The sequence below is a fragment of the Desmodus rotundus genome, chromosome 1, assembly GCF_022682495.2.
Source record: "Desmodus rotundus isolate HL8 chromosome 1, HLdesRot8A.1, whole genome shotgun sequence".
Taxonomy (NCBI): Eukaryota; Metazoa; Chordata; class Mammalia; order Chiroptera; family Phyllostomidae; genus Desmodus; species Desmodus rotundus.
The window spans coordinates 125,190,849-125,204,820 of NC_071387.1; the positions used below are offsets into that span (position 1 = coordinate 125,190,849).

The following is a 13,972-nucleotide window of genomic DNA, read 5'->3' on the forward strand; positions in this document are numbered from 1 at the left end:
AAACTTTCCTGTGTAGTTTTGTGGCATTATTTATCATAAATACCAGTATCTTCTTTTTCTTTTTCTAAGTATATTTTATTAATTATGTTATTACAGCTGTCCCAGTTTTTTTCTTTTTACCACCCTCAGCACAATACCCACCTTCCCTCCAGCAATCCACCCCACTTAGTTCGCGTTCATGGGTCATGCCTATAAGTTCTTTGGCTTCTCCATTTCCTTTACTATTCTTAACATCCCCCTGTCTGTTCTGTACCTACCAACTATGCTTCTTAATCCCTGTACCTTTTCCCCAATTCACCCCCTTCCCCCTCCCTGCTGATAACCCTACATGTGATCTCCATTTCTATGATTCTGTTCCTGTTCTAGTTGTTGGCTTAGTTTTTGGTTTTTTTAGATTCACTTATTGATAGATCTTGAGTTTGTTCTCATTTTACTGTTCCTAGTTTTGATCTTTGTTGTCTTAAATAAGTCCTTTTAACATTTCATATAATAAGGCATGGTGATGATGATCCTTTAGCTTTACCTTGTCTGGGAAGCACTTTATCTGCCCTTCCATTCTAAATGATAGCTTTGCTGGATAGAGTAATCTAGATTATAGGTCCCCGCTTTTCATTACTTTGAATACTGCTTGCCAGTCCCTTCTGGCCTGCAGTGTTTCTTTTGAGAAATCATCTGATAGTCTTATGGGAACTCCTTTGTAGGTAACTCTCTTCTTTTCTCTTGCTGCTTTTAAGATTCTCTTTGTATCTTTAACCTTTGGCATTTTAATTGTGAAGTGTCTTAGTATTGTCTCTTTGGGTCCAACTTGTTTGGGACTCTCTGTGCTTCCTGAACTTGCATGTCTATTTCCTCCACCAAATTAGGGAAGTTTTCTTTCATTATTTTTTCAAATAAGTTTTCAATTTCTTGCTCTGCCTCTTCTTCTGGCATCCCTATGATTTGGATGTTTGCACTTTTGGAGATGTCCCAGAGTCATCTTATTCTCTCCTTGATTTTTTTAATTCTTGTTTCTTCATTCTGTATTAGTTGACTGTTTATTTCTCCCTTATGTTCTAAATTGCTGATTTGAACCCCAGCTTCCTTTCCTTCACTGTTGGTTCCATTATGGATTTTTCTTTATTTCACTTAGTATAGCTTTCATTTCTTCCCTTATGCATTTGCAGTGAGTTCTCTGAGCATCCTCGTCACCAGTGTTTTGAATGTGCATCTGATAGGTTGGTTATCTCCATTTTGCTTAGTTCTTTTCCTTGAGTTTCAATCTGTTCTTTCATTTGGGCCATATTTCTTTGTCTCCTTAATTTGGCAGCCTCCCTGTGTTTGCTTCTGTGTATTGGGTAGAGGTTCTTTGACTCTGTCTTGGCATACTTATTACGTTGTGAGGGGCAGAGCCTTAGGTATTCCCCAGGGTAGGGCAACCTGCTTCACAACTTTGTGGCTCTGTATGTGGGGAAGGGGCCTGAGAGGGAACAATGCCACTTGCTTGGCTCTCACCCCATTTCCAGTCACTTCCCCCACTTTGTGTATGCAACTGGTGCCCATCTAGCTGCTTTCCTGGTGCTGAATCCTAGAGTGGGTGCATTTGCATATGTTCTAGGACCCTGTGGGCCCTTTTAATGGACTCTCCTGAGAGACTAGCAGTTTCTTCCACTGACCCAAGCCTCACTGGTTTTTACAGCCAGAAATTATGAGGCTTTATTTTCCCAGCCCTGGAACCCTGGGCAGTGAGGTAGGTCCTGGGGCTGGGATGGCTCACTCCCCAAATGTCCCTCCTGGTTTTTATCCACCACAGGTTAATGTGAGACCACCTCTTTTGCCAACTGCCACTGCCTTGCCACCACTACCACACTATGTCCTCTCTGCTCGACTCCCCATCTCCACCCCTCCTACCCATCTGGATGAATATTTCTTCTTTATCCTTGGTGTTCGGTCTTCCATATAGTTCAATTTTCTGACAGTTCTGGTTGTATTCTGTTTTGAGATTATTTGTGATCCTTCTTATGGTTGTGCGAGAAGGTGAAGCGTGTCTACCTACGTTTCCATTTTGGCTGGAAGTCCAATGCCAGTGTCTTTTTTTTTTTTTTTTTATTGTTGTTCAAGTACAGTTGTCTGCATTTACCCCCACCACTCTTTTTATTCTTAGTCAGGGGATATGAAGAAATTGAAGGAGGTTTATTGATTATTTTTTTTAAACATAATATAAATGTTTTTTGTCATTAATGCATGAGTGCTTTTTGATGGATGGAGTCCTTCCCTAACAATCTGGATAATGTGCGCACCTATAATTTTTAGCTCTAAGTTATAATTTAGAAACTGTTTTAATTAATACTTTTATAATTAAACAGTTTTAAAAATTATTTAAATGCCTTCCCTCAATATTTACTATTTATTTGCATAAAGGATAATAGAAAAACAAAGCTAAAATCTCTTGGTCATCAGTTTCATTTACAGGGCCAAACCAAACACAAAATGACTTGCCTCACAAAGCAGTCATACAGTGTGTACCTGTTGCTTTAAAAGTCAATTATAAGCTTCAAGTGATATTAGTAACCCCATTTTTATTTGTTCCAGATTGTATTTTTTACTCCTGTTGTACATTGTTTCTTTATTCTACCTTTTTTCTATTTTCCTTTTCCTTTAAGCAGTACTTCTTTGAATTCTGCACTTTAATTTCTCACTGCTTTCACTTAGTCTTCTGTCATTTACCTTGAGAATTCATGAACTGTACAAAGATACTTCCAGAGCTTTTGTAACCTCTGAATATAATGATGGAAAGATGCTAAAAAAGGGAAATAAAGATGTCAAGTACAGGATAAAGGGTTATTTATATCAACAAAGTGTTCTTTATTTTACCTTTTTTATATTAAAGTATTAATAAATAATTAGCATTGTTAACAGTGCAACTCTTTGTAAGACTTTAGAGAAATTACTGTCCTATGCTTAAGGTTGAGTTTTGCTATGATCTTCATCTGTTCTAATATTTTCTTTTCTATGAATCTTTAATTTTTAACTTTTTTCTTTAAGACTAAGTATTTTTCCTAGTTTTTCTTAAAATATTCAAGGAGTTCTTACTTTTACTCAAAAATGACTATCTTTATTATCAGAGTTTTCTAGCATATAGTTATGTTTTCATCTTATTTTACTTTAATGGCAAGAAGAGAAGAAATGTTTTACAAATATTATCATTGGGGCATTCTTTCTTGTTAAAAAATTATTAGAAATAGATTTGTTATTTTTTTCTTTTTATAATCCCTGGTCTTTCCCTTTCTCTTAATTCTTGTAATTTAAATGCCTGACTCACCCAGAACACATTACTGAAGTTACCGTTTCATTTAGTCTTTTAAGGCACTTAGGGTTATCTTTCTTTCCTAGTGTTCCTTTGAAAACTTTTTTTGTATGCAATTTTAAAAGGACAAAGTGATTGCACTCTAATAATATTTTCTCTCTGATTAATATGGTCTTTGATTTATATATTTTCTATAATGTGACAGTCTTTATATGATTTTGTGCATAATGAAAACAATTAAGAATAACTTGGCCCTGGCTGGTGTAGCTCAGTGGATTGAGCATGGGCTGCGAACCAAAGTGTCTCAGGTTCGATTCTCAGTCAGTGCACATGCCTGGGTTGCAGGCCAGGTTCCCAGTAGGGGGCGCATAAGAGGCAACCACACATTGATGTTCCCCCCTGTCCTTCCCTTCCCTGTCTCTAAAAATAAAGTAAAATCGTTTTTTTTTTTTTTTTAAAGAATAACTTGGATTAAAATCTAGCATTTTTTAAAAGGTTTTTTCAGGCAATAATGAACCACTGATTTTATGATATATTTTAGATGCTTTGTTTTTGTTTATTTTGAGCAATTTATGTGGTGCTTAAATTATGCAGTTTTACTTAGAAAAATTTTCCTGAATAATTTGTTGGTTAATGAATACTTATATATTGGTCCTTAGGTAAACATTGTTAATAGGTCATTTCAGTACAGGCCTTAATTTATTTCAAAATATGTTTAACAATACAGTTTTCATTATGATATGTTGATTTAAAGTTCCTATCACATAGTTCCTATCTATTCAGAAATTTCCTACTTAATATGGTCTAATTTATATGAGCATTATGTTAGTGATGACTGTAATATGTGATTTTTTAAGCCTATCAATTCAAAATTAAATTTAAGCATAGCATACTTGTTAAAATTTTAAGTTAATACAAATTCATGTGATAAAGGAGTTGATTCCATTATATAATTCCACTTTGTTTTTGGAACTGTAGATAAGAGTTTTGATTTTTTTTAAGTTATTTACTTTAACTTGATATATTTTATAAGTTGTCTCACTTGTTCATGTTGATACTGAAAAATATTATTAATACCAACAGGCAGCTCACCTAATGGATTTTCTGAAAAATTCTACCTAATTGTAATAGAGTGCACTCAAGATAACCATTCATTATTACACATGTGGAATTTACATTTAAAGTCTACTCCTGTCTTATTGGGTAGGTCGTTTCTTTTTTTAACTTTAAGTAGGCTTAAATTAACGAATTACATATGATTAGACAGTTCAGTGTGTGTTTCTAAAGCTATTCTTACTGAGTGATGATAATACAGTTTATTCAGTTAATTAAAAAAGCAAAATGATCTCTGATTTTCTTGTTATAAAGAATCATTAATATGGTTACTTTTTAATCTTTTATAACGCAGTTTTGGATTACGAAATATATCAATTATAATGCTTATAGGGTTTTCCCCCACTCCCTCCAGTTTTGGTTTTTTCTTATGTTTTATAGATGAAAAAGTAGATGCAAAAATATCTGAAGCAGTTTGGCAGTCAGAAGAACATTATTCTTCTCCAGAGAAGATCCTGTCTCCTTTTGCACAGAAGTATCAGGCTTGCAGAGCAAATCTTCAGAGTACCAGCAAATTGACTCTGTCTTCAGAAATGGTTTATAGCCAAGAGTTGCATTTGCCAGAAGGAGTTGAGATAATAAGTGTTAAGCCATCAGCAGGTTTGTAAATTTTGTGAAAAAAGACCAAGCAAACTTTGTAATCCATGAGTGTTTACTAGGTATTTAAAAATAGGAGCAACTACCTCTTTTTAAATATACAGAGAAGCAGAAATGGAAAGACTATCTTTAAGTACCCTACATTGAAACCTTAAATTTCTCATTGTTTTCAGATTACTTTGACATTTGTCAGCTAGTTATAGTCTTAAATACTGATTTTTAAAACAAATTCTCATTATCCTTTTGTGAAAACAAACTGAAAGTTTCTAGGGCAGAGATGGTAATGTGATTGTATCTTATTTGCCAACTTTGATAACAAAAACCGTAGTTCTTAAGCATCTCAGTTCTTGAACAATTTGGTTCTTGGCCAAGTTGTTCACCAAAAAAATGTCTCAGTTGTCAAACAAAACTTCCGATTCTCAGTTCTTGACCTGCGGATATCTGTGTGATCAATCATGTGTCTCTCAGGTGACAAAGAAGATTCTGTTTGTGAACAAATTGCTTCTTGAAGAGTTTTCCAGAACAAATTAAGTTTGAGAATTGAGGTTCCATTGTTTTGGTTATGCTGCCTGGTGCCATATGCTGTGAAGGATTATGAGTACGTGGTTCTAATATATATTTATTATCTTTATCTTAGGGCAGCTGTGCTCAAAATGTGGTCCCCAGACTAGCATCAGCATTACCTGGGAACTTGTTGGAAATAAAAATTCTTGGGCTGCACCCTAGACCTACTGAATCACACACTCTGGGGTTTGCTTTACCAAGCTTTCCAGGTGATTCTAATGCACACAAAAGAAAAAGAACCACTGTGCTCGGATATCAAAAAAACAAAGTCTATTTTCTTCTCACTCAATTCTTTCCTTTTCATAAGTCAAAGTGTGGGTTTTCTCCTTTTCTACTTCTCTTTCTCTCTCTCTTTTTTTTTTGACCGATTATTTTGAATGCTTTTCTGATTGAAGTTAAGCAGGGTATTAACAGTGTTCTGATAACATTTGCATTCTGCTTCTTTGTATATTGAATAAAAGAGGCATCAGTGCAAGGAAATTTAAAGTTTGGAAAAGAATGACTCCTGCATTAACACACTTTTAAGAGCTATTATCTTTAGCCAGACAGTATAATCTTTACTACTGAATTCCAATTAAAATAATATGGCAAATATAAGAGAAACGGAAAATATTTCTGAAAACAACCCTCTTGTTTAACTTCAGCCCCAGTTGAGTTTGGAAGAAAAAGTTCTGGGGATAAAGAAAAAATTTGTTTCGTTTGGCAAAACAATAGTAATTGGTACAGTAGTTATCCCCGTATCCTGAAGGATAAGTTCCAAATCTCCCAGTAGATACCTGAAACTGAGCGTAGTACTGAACACTACAAATACTATGTTTGTTCCTATACATATATACCTTTTCACCGAAAGGAAGCACTTTGTGGCTTCTCTTTGAATTATCCAAATTGTCAACATCACTATTCTTATGCTTTGGGACCATTATTGAGTAAAACAAGGGTTACTTGGACACAAGCACTGTGACACAGCAACAGTCGATCTGATAACTGGGATGGCTGCCACTGCCGAGTGACTAACAGCCTGGTAGCACACACAGTGTAGGTATAGTGGACAAAGGGATGGTTCATGTTCTAGGCAGGACAGGCCTAGACAGCGTGAGATTTCATCACGCTACTCAGAATGGCGTGCAATTTAAAATTTATAAGTTGTTTATTCCTGGAATTTTTAATTTATTATTTGACTGCTGGCTGTTGAAACCACGGAAAGCAAACTGCAGATGAGAGGAGACTACTGTAAATGTTATTTCCTAGTCTTAAGAATTTTTTTTAGTCAAGACTGTATTAAAGGATAAGCTTTTATTCTCTGTACAGCTCAGAGAATCCAGTGGGCAATGCTAATTATGTTCTATTGCAATATTGCTATATTCCTTGAGGACCTTTTTAGGAAAAAGATACTATAATTATGTTGAAATGAGCTTTTAAAATATGATATATTCCATATAACATTTCTTATAATTAGTAGCTTATGTTGAATAGCTTAGGACAGGGGTTGGCAAATTATGGACCACCTACTTGTTTTGAAAATAAGTATGAGTGGAAGGTAGCCACATCAATTTGTTTATTTACTTTTGTGTATGGTTACTTTTGCTCTCTAGTGGCAGAGTTGAGTAGTTGCAAAAGAGACCTTAGTTAGCAAAGCCCAAAATAGTGATTACTATCTGGCCCTTTAAGAAAAAATTTGCTACCCCCTGGTTTAGGAAATTAAGAGTTCATGATTACATCAAACCCAAGAAAACATTGTCCCACTTAAGACTCTTCTCAGCATTAGGCTTGTCAAATGCTTCATTGAGGGCCCATTAAGCATGGCCCATTCACAAAATTATATTGGAAACTATTAAAGAGAAAGAACCAATGAATGTTGACAAGTTTTTAAAACCGTTGATATCTTTAATATGAGGTCTGTAACAATAATGTAAAACTAGCAAAGAGTTGTGAGAAGAATATTGGTTGAGAACCAGGACTAGAATTCAGGTTTTCTAATTTTGCCTTAGCCTAGCTGTTTGATTAAGGCATACAATACTTTACACATTTGGTTAAGGATCTTTACCTATAAAATACAGGAGTTGAACTAAAGTCTCCCAGAGATCTTTCAGCTTTAGGTTTTGGCACTACTGTCCTTTTTATGTACCTTTTGATGTCATTAAAAGCTTTTTACTGATCTTATTTACCCTTAAACTGTTGTGTTGTTAACAGTAATTCATACAAAAGAGTAAAAACTTTAGTACATGAAAATAGAAATATTTAATCAAATTTGATATTTTGTCAATGCATTATTTTTATTTTAGGTCATCTGAGTTCTTCTTCCATATATCCCATATGCAGTGCTCCCTATTTATTGGCAACTTCATGCTCAGATGAGAAAGTAAGATTCTGGAGATGCAGAGTAACAGATGGAGAATCTGCCACATCAAATAATGGAAAAATGGATCTTGTATACATTTGGGAGGAGTGGCCATTACTTATTGAAGATGGACTTCAGAGCAATAGTAGTATAACTGTACCTGGTAGGCCTGTAGAAGTTAGCTGTGCACACACAAATCGTTTAGCAGTAGCATATAAGCAGCCTGCACCTAATAGTAGATCATCTCAGGACTTTGTGATGCATGTAAGTATTTTTGAATGTGAGTCTACAGGAGGTTCATGTTGGGTCCTTGAACAGACGATTCATTTAGATGAGTTAAATACGATGTTGGATTCTGGCATTAGTATTGATAGCAATTTAGTGGCCTATAATAAACAAGAGGTATGTTTATCCAGTAAAGAGAGTATAACATCAAACATAAAGCATTTAATTCACTTAGATTGGATGTCTAGAGAAGATGGTTCTCATATTTTGACTATAGGAATTGGATCCAAACTTTTTATGTATGGACCCCTAGCCGGCAAGGTGCAAGAACAGACTGGTAAGGAAAGCCTCGCATTTCCTTTCTGGGAGAGTACTAAAATCGTGCCACTTTCTAAATTTGTACTGCTACGAAGTGTGGATTTGGTTTCTTCTGTAGAAGGCTTCCCACCATTTCCCGTTTCTTTATCATGGGTCCGGGATGGCATCTTGGTGGTAGGAATGGATTGTGAGATGCGTGTGTATTCCCAGTGGCAGCCATCTTCTAAACAAGAACCTGTTATAACAGATTCATACAATGGGAGCACTCCATCTATAATAAGTTTAGTAAAACAGAGTAATTCATCAAGTTCTGGATTACATCCTCCAAAGAAAACTCTGACTCGATCCATGACCAGTCTTGCACAGAAAATCTGTGGAAAGAAAACTGCATTTGATCCTTCTGTGGACATGGAAGATTCAGGTCTTTTTGAAGCAGCTCATGTTCTTTCCCCAACTTTACCTCAGTACCATCCTTTGCAGCTTTTGGAACTCATGGATCTTGGCAAAGTTCGAAGAGCAAAGGCCATCTTGTCACATCTTGTCAAGTGCATTGCTGGAGAAGTTGTGGCTCTGAATGAAGCTGAATCCAATCATGAGCGCCGCCTTAGGTCTCTCACCATCAGTGCCAGTGGAAGTACCACCAGAGACCCCCAGGCATTCAACAAGAGTGAAAATACAGATTACACAGAAATAGATTTGGTTCCTCCACTTCCTTTATATGCCTTACTTGCAGCAGATGATGATAACTCTTACTCATCTTTGGAGAAATCTAGTAATCAGAGTACCTTAAATAACTCACACCAGTTATCAAAAGAAAGTTATGATGAGCTTTTTCAGAACTCAACTTTAATGACTGATGGTAATGTGTTAGAAACAGATGAAGAAAATACAAAGCCCAGGATTATTGACCTTTCACAATACAGTCCAACTTACTTTGGTCCTGAGCATGCTCAGGTTCTTTCTGGCCACTTACTTCATTCTAGTTTACCAGGACTCAGCAGGATGGAGCAGATGTCTTTGATGGCCTTAGCAGATACAATTGCAACTACCAGCACTGATATTGGAGAAAGCAGAGACAGAAGCCAAGGTAAAACTAGATTGGGCACAGGATCAGAGGAAAATCTAATGATATTTTGACTTATTCTCACAGAAAATCTAAAATAATTTTTATAAAAATGAAGCTCATGAAAGTTTTTAATCATCATTGCTAACTTCATAATAGTTTTAACTTGAATATATACTATGTATCCCATAAATCATAGTACTTTGAAATAAAAATTGTAAAAAAACTTATTATGCCAGTCATACTTAATTGTTACCTTATTATCTGCTTAATAATATTAAAGATCCAACTGAATCCTTTGAGTTTAGCAAACATTAACATTCTTATTAAATAATTGCTTTAGATACCTGAAAATATGCTTTCTGCTTTGTTTTCTCTCATGTTGTAATAATTCACTATTATTTGTTTTTTTAAATATTCAGGTTTCTTTTAAAAATTTGCATTATTGTATATGCTACCTATAATAACAAAAAATAAACATAATGAAATGAGGTTGTTTCCTCACCCAGAGAACATTTTTGTCTTCTTAATCTCCTGAGTTATGAACAAATTTGAATGTAGAATTTCCATCAAATCTCAAATAATATCCAAAATTAACAAGTCCAATCAGGTGTACCAGATAGAGAGATCAGCAGGGTATACTCCTTGAACTGTGCTTGAAAGGAAAATATGGGGTAAATTTAAGAAAATGACAATAATTAAAAATTTAAGAAAAAAGTTGGTCATGAATTATGATACTTTTACTTTAAGAAGCATTACAGTAGATATTATTTTTGATGTAAATATGTTATAGGTGTTTTTAATTATTGAAAGTAAAAAGCAGGCCTTCCCACTGTATAACTGTTATATAAGTAAGGCTTTCAGTGTTAGCAGCAAATTATTGGAATGGGTATATGACCTTGAATCACAATGGGAAATAGTGTAACATATACCACAAAGAAGGTTAAACTATTTTAAAATCTAGTCACATTTTAATTTAAGTATTTTTCAGATCAGAGAAGGTCCGATTACAAAAAATGTCACAGACCCTGAGTTAATTCATTCTCTTTATTTATTATTTTCAAAATATTTAACTATACTACTTCTTCCTGTAATGTATAATTATATAGAAAAAAGATATATTAGAAATATTTAGACTGATAACTTCAGTTTCAGAATGTTTTGTCTAAGTATTTGGTACTGTGACATGTTTCCTTCTGGAACTGTTAGTTTTTACTTGTGTTTTGCTGATGAAATGTTATTTTACAAATAAAAATAAGTAACTACATTTTTTTTTCCTTTTTATAGGTGGAGAAACTCTTGATGAATGTGGGTTAAAATTTCTTTTGGCTGTTCGACTTCATACTTTTCTTACAACTTCCCTTCCAGCTTATCGAGCTCAACTCCTTCACCAAGGTGATTTTGGTAATAATCTATTAAAAGAAAGTAAGGCTAGAAGAGAAGAAAGGCTTGAGAACTTTAACTTTGTTTTTGCTCAGATATGATAATGATGGCAAATTTCACACATTGTAAGTCTCCTTAATTTATTTTTTAAATGTTTATTTCCACTTAATTTTCTTTACTTATGATGTTGGAATATTTTTGGTAAATGGTCTAGAGTTAATGAAGACATAGAAATCTGAAGCAATTGGGCAATTGGATATTCTGTTATGTTTCAAGTACATCATACATTAAAAGGCAGTGAGTGTTATTTCATTCTCTTTAATTTCTTTTTTAGATTTTCTTTTCTCCCTTTTGACATTTATCTAAATTCAAATTGTACTCCCAAATTTGAATAACATTTTTGTTACAGAAAGATACTTATATTCAGTTTTTAATTGTTTTACCAAAAATGAGTACCCCCAAAACTACTGTTAACAGTAATGTGTATTTTAGATATTAATTTAATAACATCCTAGTTACTATTATATGAGGTCTGTGCAGAAAAAGCCCAGCCATTGTTAATGTAACAAGAATGCTGTGTTCAACAGTGATGTAACCTGGCAGCCAAGGAGAGTGGACTGCAATGCACATGCATGAACAATGTAGTCAGTGGTAGTGGTAGACACCATTGAGTGAACATGTTTACTGTGTGGCCATCACATTCAAAATGATTGAGTGAGTAGAGCAGTGAATCTGCATCAAATTTTGCATTAAGCTTGAACGACTCCTTCCCTTCCCAGGAAATTATTCAAATGATTTAGAAGCCCACAGCTATGGGTGAGCTGATGCTTGACAGCTCCATCATGACAATGCACCCACTAACACATCAAGTCTCATGCAGAGTTTTTTTATGAAACATCAAATCACCCAGGTGACTCAACCCCCATACAGCCCAGAGGTGACGCCCTGTGATTTCTGGCTTTTCCCAAAACTAACATCACCTTTGAAAGGGAAGAGATTTCAGACCATTGATGAGATTCAGGGAAATATGATGGGGTAGCTGATGGCAATTAGGAGAACTCTGTGAGGTCCCAAGGTCCCTGCTCTGAAAGGGACTGAGGCATCATTATCCTGTGTACAATATTTCTTGTATCTTGTATCTTCTTCAATAAATGTCTCTATTTTTCATATTACTTGGCTGGATACTTCCTGGACAAATCTTGTCTACTGATAGGACTTTCCAAGTAACAAAAATACTTTATTTAAGTTTTAGATAACTTAAATGAACAGGGTATTTATTGGCTCAATGCCCAAGAAGTACAAGAGAGACCTGGCTTCTAGCATAATTGGCTGCACAGGTTTAAATGTTGTTATTAGAACTCTAAAGGTTAGCCTCTGTTAATTGGTCTTTGTCTCTTGATGTCTCTTTTTCTTTCTATGTTTCTCTTTGCTTTCTCCTTTTTTTGAATTCAGCTTTGGAAAAGTGAAGCTAAAATTCTAAGTCAAATTCTTTAACTGTTAATGAAAAAATACTTAACTTGGTTTAGAGATAAGAGGTTAACAGTCCATTCAAAGCATAGGTCTTTGTAAAAATTTCTGTTTGTTTATTTTTATAGACTTGGGTATAGTGAGAATTTCAAATTATTTGACACTGGATATTAGGATAAAAATTTTAATCTATATATGTCAAAGCCAAATCTTATAACTAATTATTTACTTCACCCATAGTAATACTAAACAAAATGTACTGTGAAGAGAAAATAGAAGCTGAACAATAAACACCCCATGTGGTGCCAGTAAGTTGAGAGAATTAATGATCTAAATGGTGCTGTATAAATATAAAAGTACCTTCCTAATATGGTGATATGGGGTAATGATACTATGTGCCAGGTATTATTCTAAATGCTTTAACAGTATTATTTCTTTTAATCCTCACAACAGCATAATAAGGTAGGTTTCATGATTATTCACATTTTGGAAATGAAAAAATTGGGGAATCAAGAGACAAACTTATATACCCAAAGTTATATAATTAATTAGAGATAGAGATGGAGTTTAATGTAGGAAGTTCTGATTCTAGAGTCTTCACAGTCTTTTTTTTTTTTAATGTCAGGTAAAGTTTATTATCTATACTATATGAGGGACCGATAAAAATATGAAGGATCAATGGTTTTTTATGGACAAATAAAATAGCCAAAAGATATAAATAATGAAAAAAATACAAGGAGTAAAGAAATACCAGGGGACATTCTCTGTCTCACTAATGATTAAGGAAACTGAATTTAAAACAATAATGAGGTAACAATTCACTCTAGTATCAAAAGTAAAAGTGAGAAAATCCAAAGGAAGCATAATAATTGGTAAACAGATACTTGTACATTGGTTATAGTAATGAAAATTAGGAAAACCTTTTTAAAAAGCAACATGGGAATATATTTGTTAATCCCACTTTGGAGAAGGAAAACAAGATTTTTAAAACTGGTTTTTATATCTATAGTATGTATTGTGAAAAACTAGATATAAATCAAATGCCCCAAAGAGAGGGAATAATTCATTCTGAAAACATTTATATATACTTAGGGTGGCATATGAAATTGCTAATAAAAATAATCAATTTATGAACAATGTGTATCAATGGAAGAGAAAAACAAATTAAAACAGTATGAAAACTTTTTGATACGAGTTTTTACAATGTTAAGTTCTGTTCACTAAGCTATAATGTCTACTCGGTGCTTTTTTAATTCCACGGAATTAAATCTATAATACAAATGTTGACCAAGGGAAGATGAGAATCAGCTTTGAAAAAAAAAAACTACACATACCACTATAGAATAATATTGGGTTAGCCAAAAAGTCTGTTTAGTTTTTTCCGTAAAATAAAAGACATTTTTTATTTTCACAAATAACTCCAGTGATTTGGATATTTTGAGTATATCGGCTCTCTCCTGCTATTGACTTCTAGTGGATAGAGGCCAGGCATGCTGCTAAACGTCTTCTAATGTATAAGACAGCCCCACAGCAAAGAATTACTTGGCCAAAATGCCAGTAGTACCAAGAAACTTTGCAAACCACTTTTGACACATGTGAACAGTCACAGCACCTCTGTACA

At 34.2% G+C, this 13,972-nt stretch overlaps 1 protein-coding gene across 3 annotated transcripts in view; it reads left to right on the forward strand.

Annotated features, from left to right (window-relative positions):
* DMXL1 (Dmx like 1) overlaps positions 1-13,972 on the forward strand; it is a 148,984-nt gene that overhangs the window by 53,290 nt on the left and 81,722 nt on the right. For all 3 annotated transcript variants that reach the window (XM_053910559.1, XM_053910552.1, XM_053910558.1), the window contains exons 16-19: positions 4,367-4,486; positions 4,778-4,996; positions 7,840-9,525; positions 10,789-10,896. In XM_053910559.1, coding sequence (XP_053766534.1) covers positions 4,367-4,486; positions 4,778-4,996; positions 7,840-9,525; positions 10,789-10,896 — 2,133 coding nt within the window. The remainder of the gene's footprint in view (positions 1-4,366; positions 4,487-4,777; positions 4,997-7,839; positions 9,526-10,788; positions 10,897-13,972) is intronic.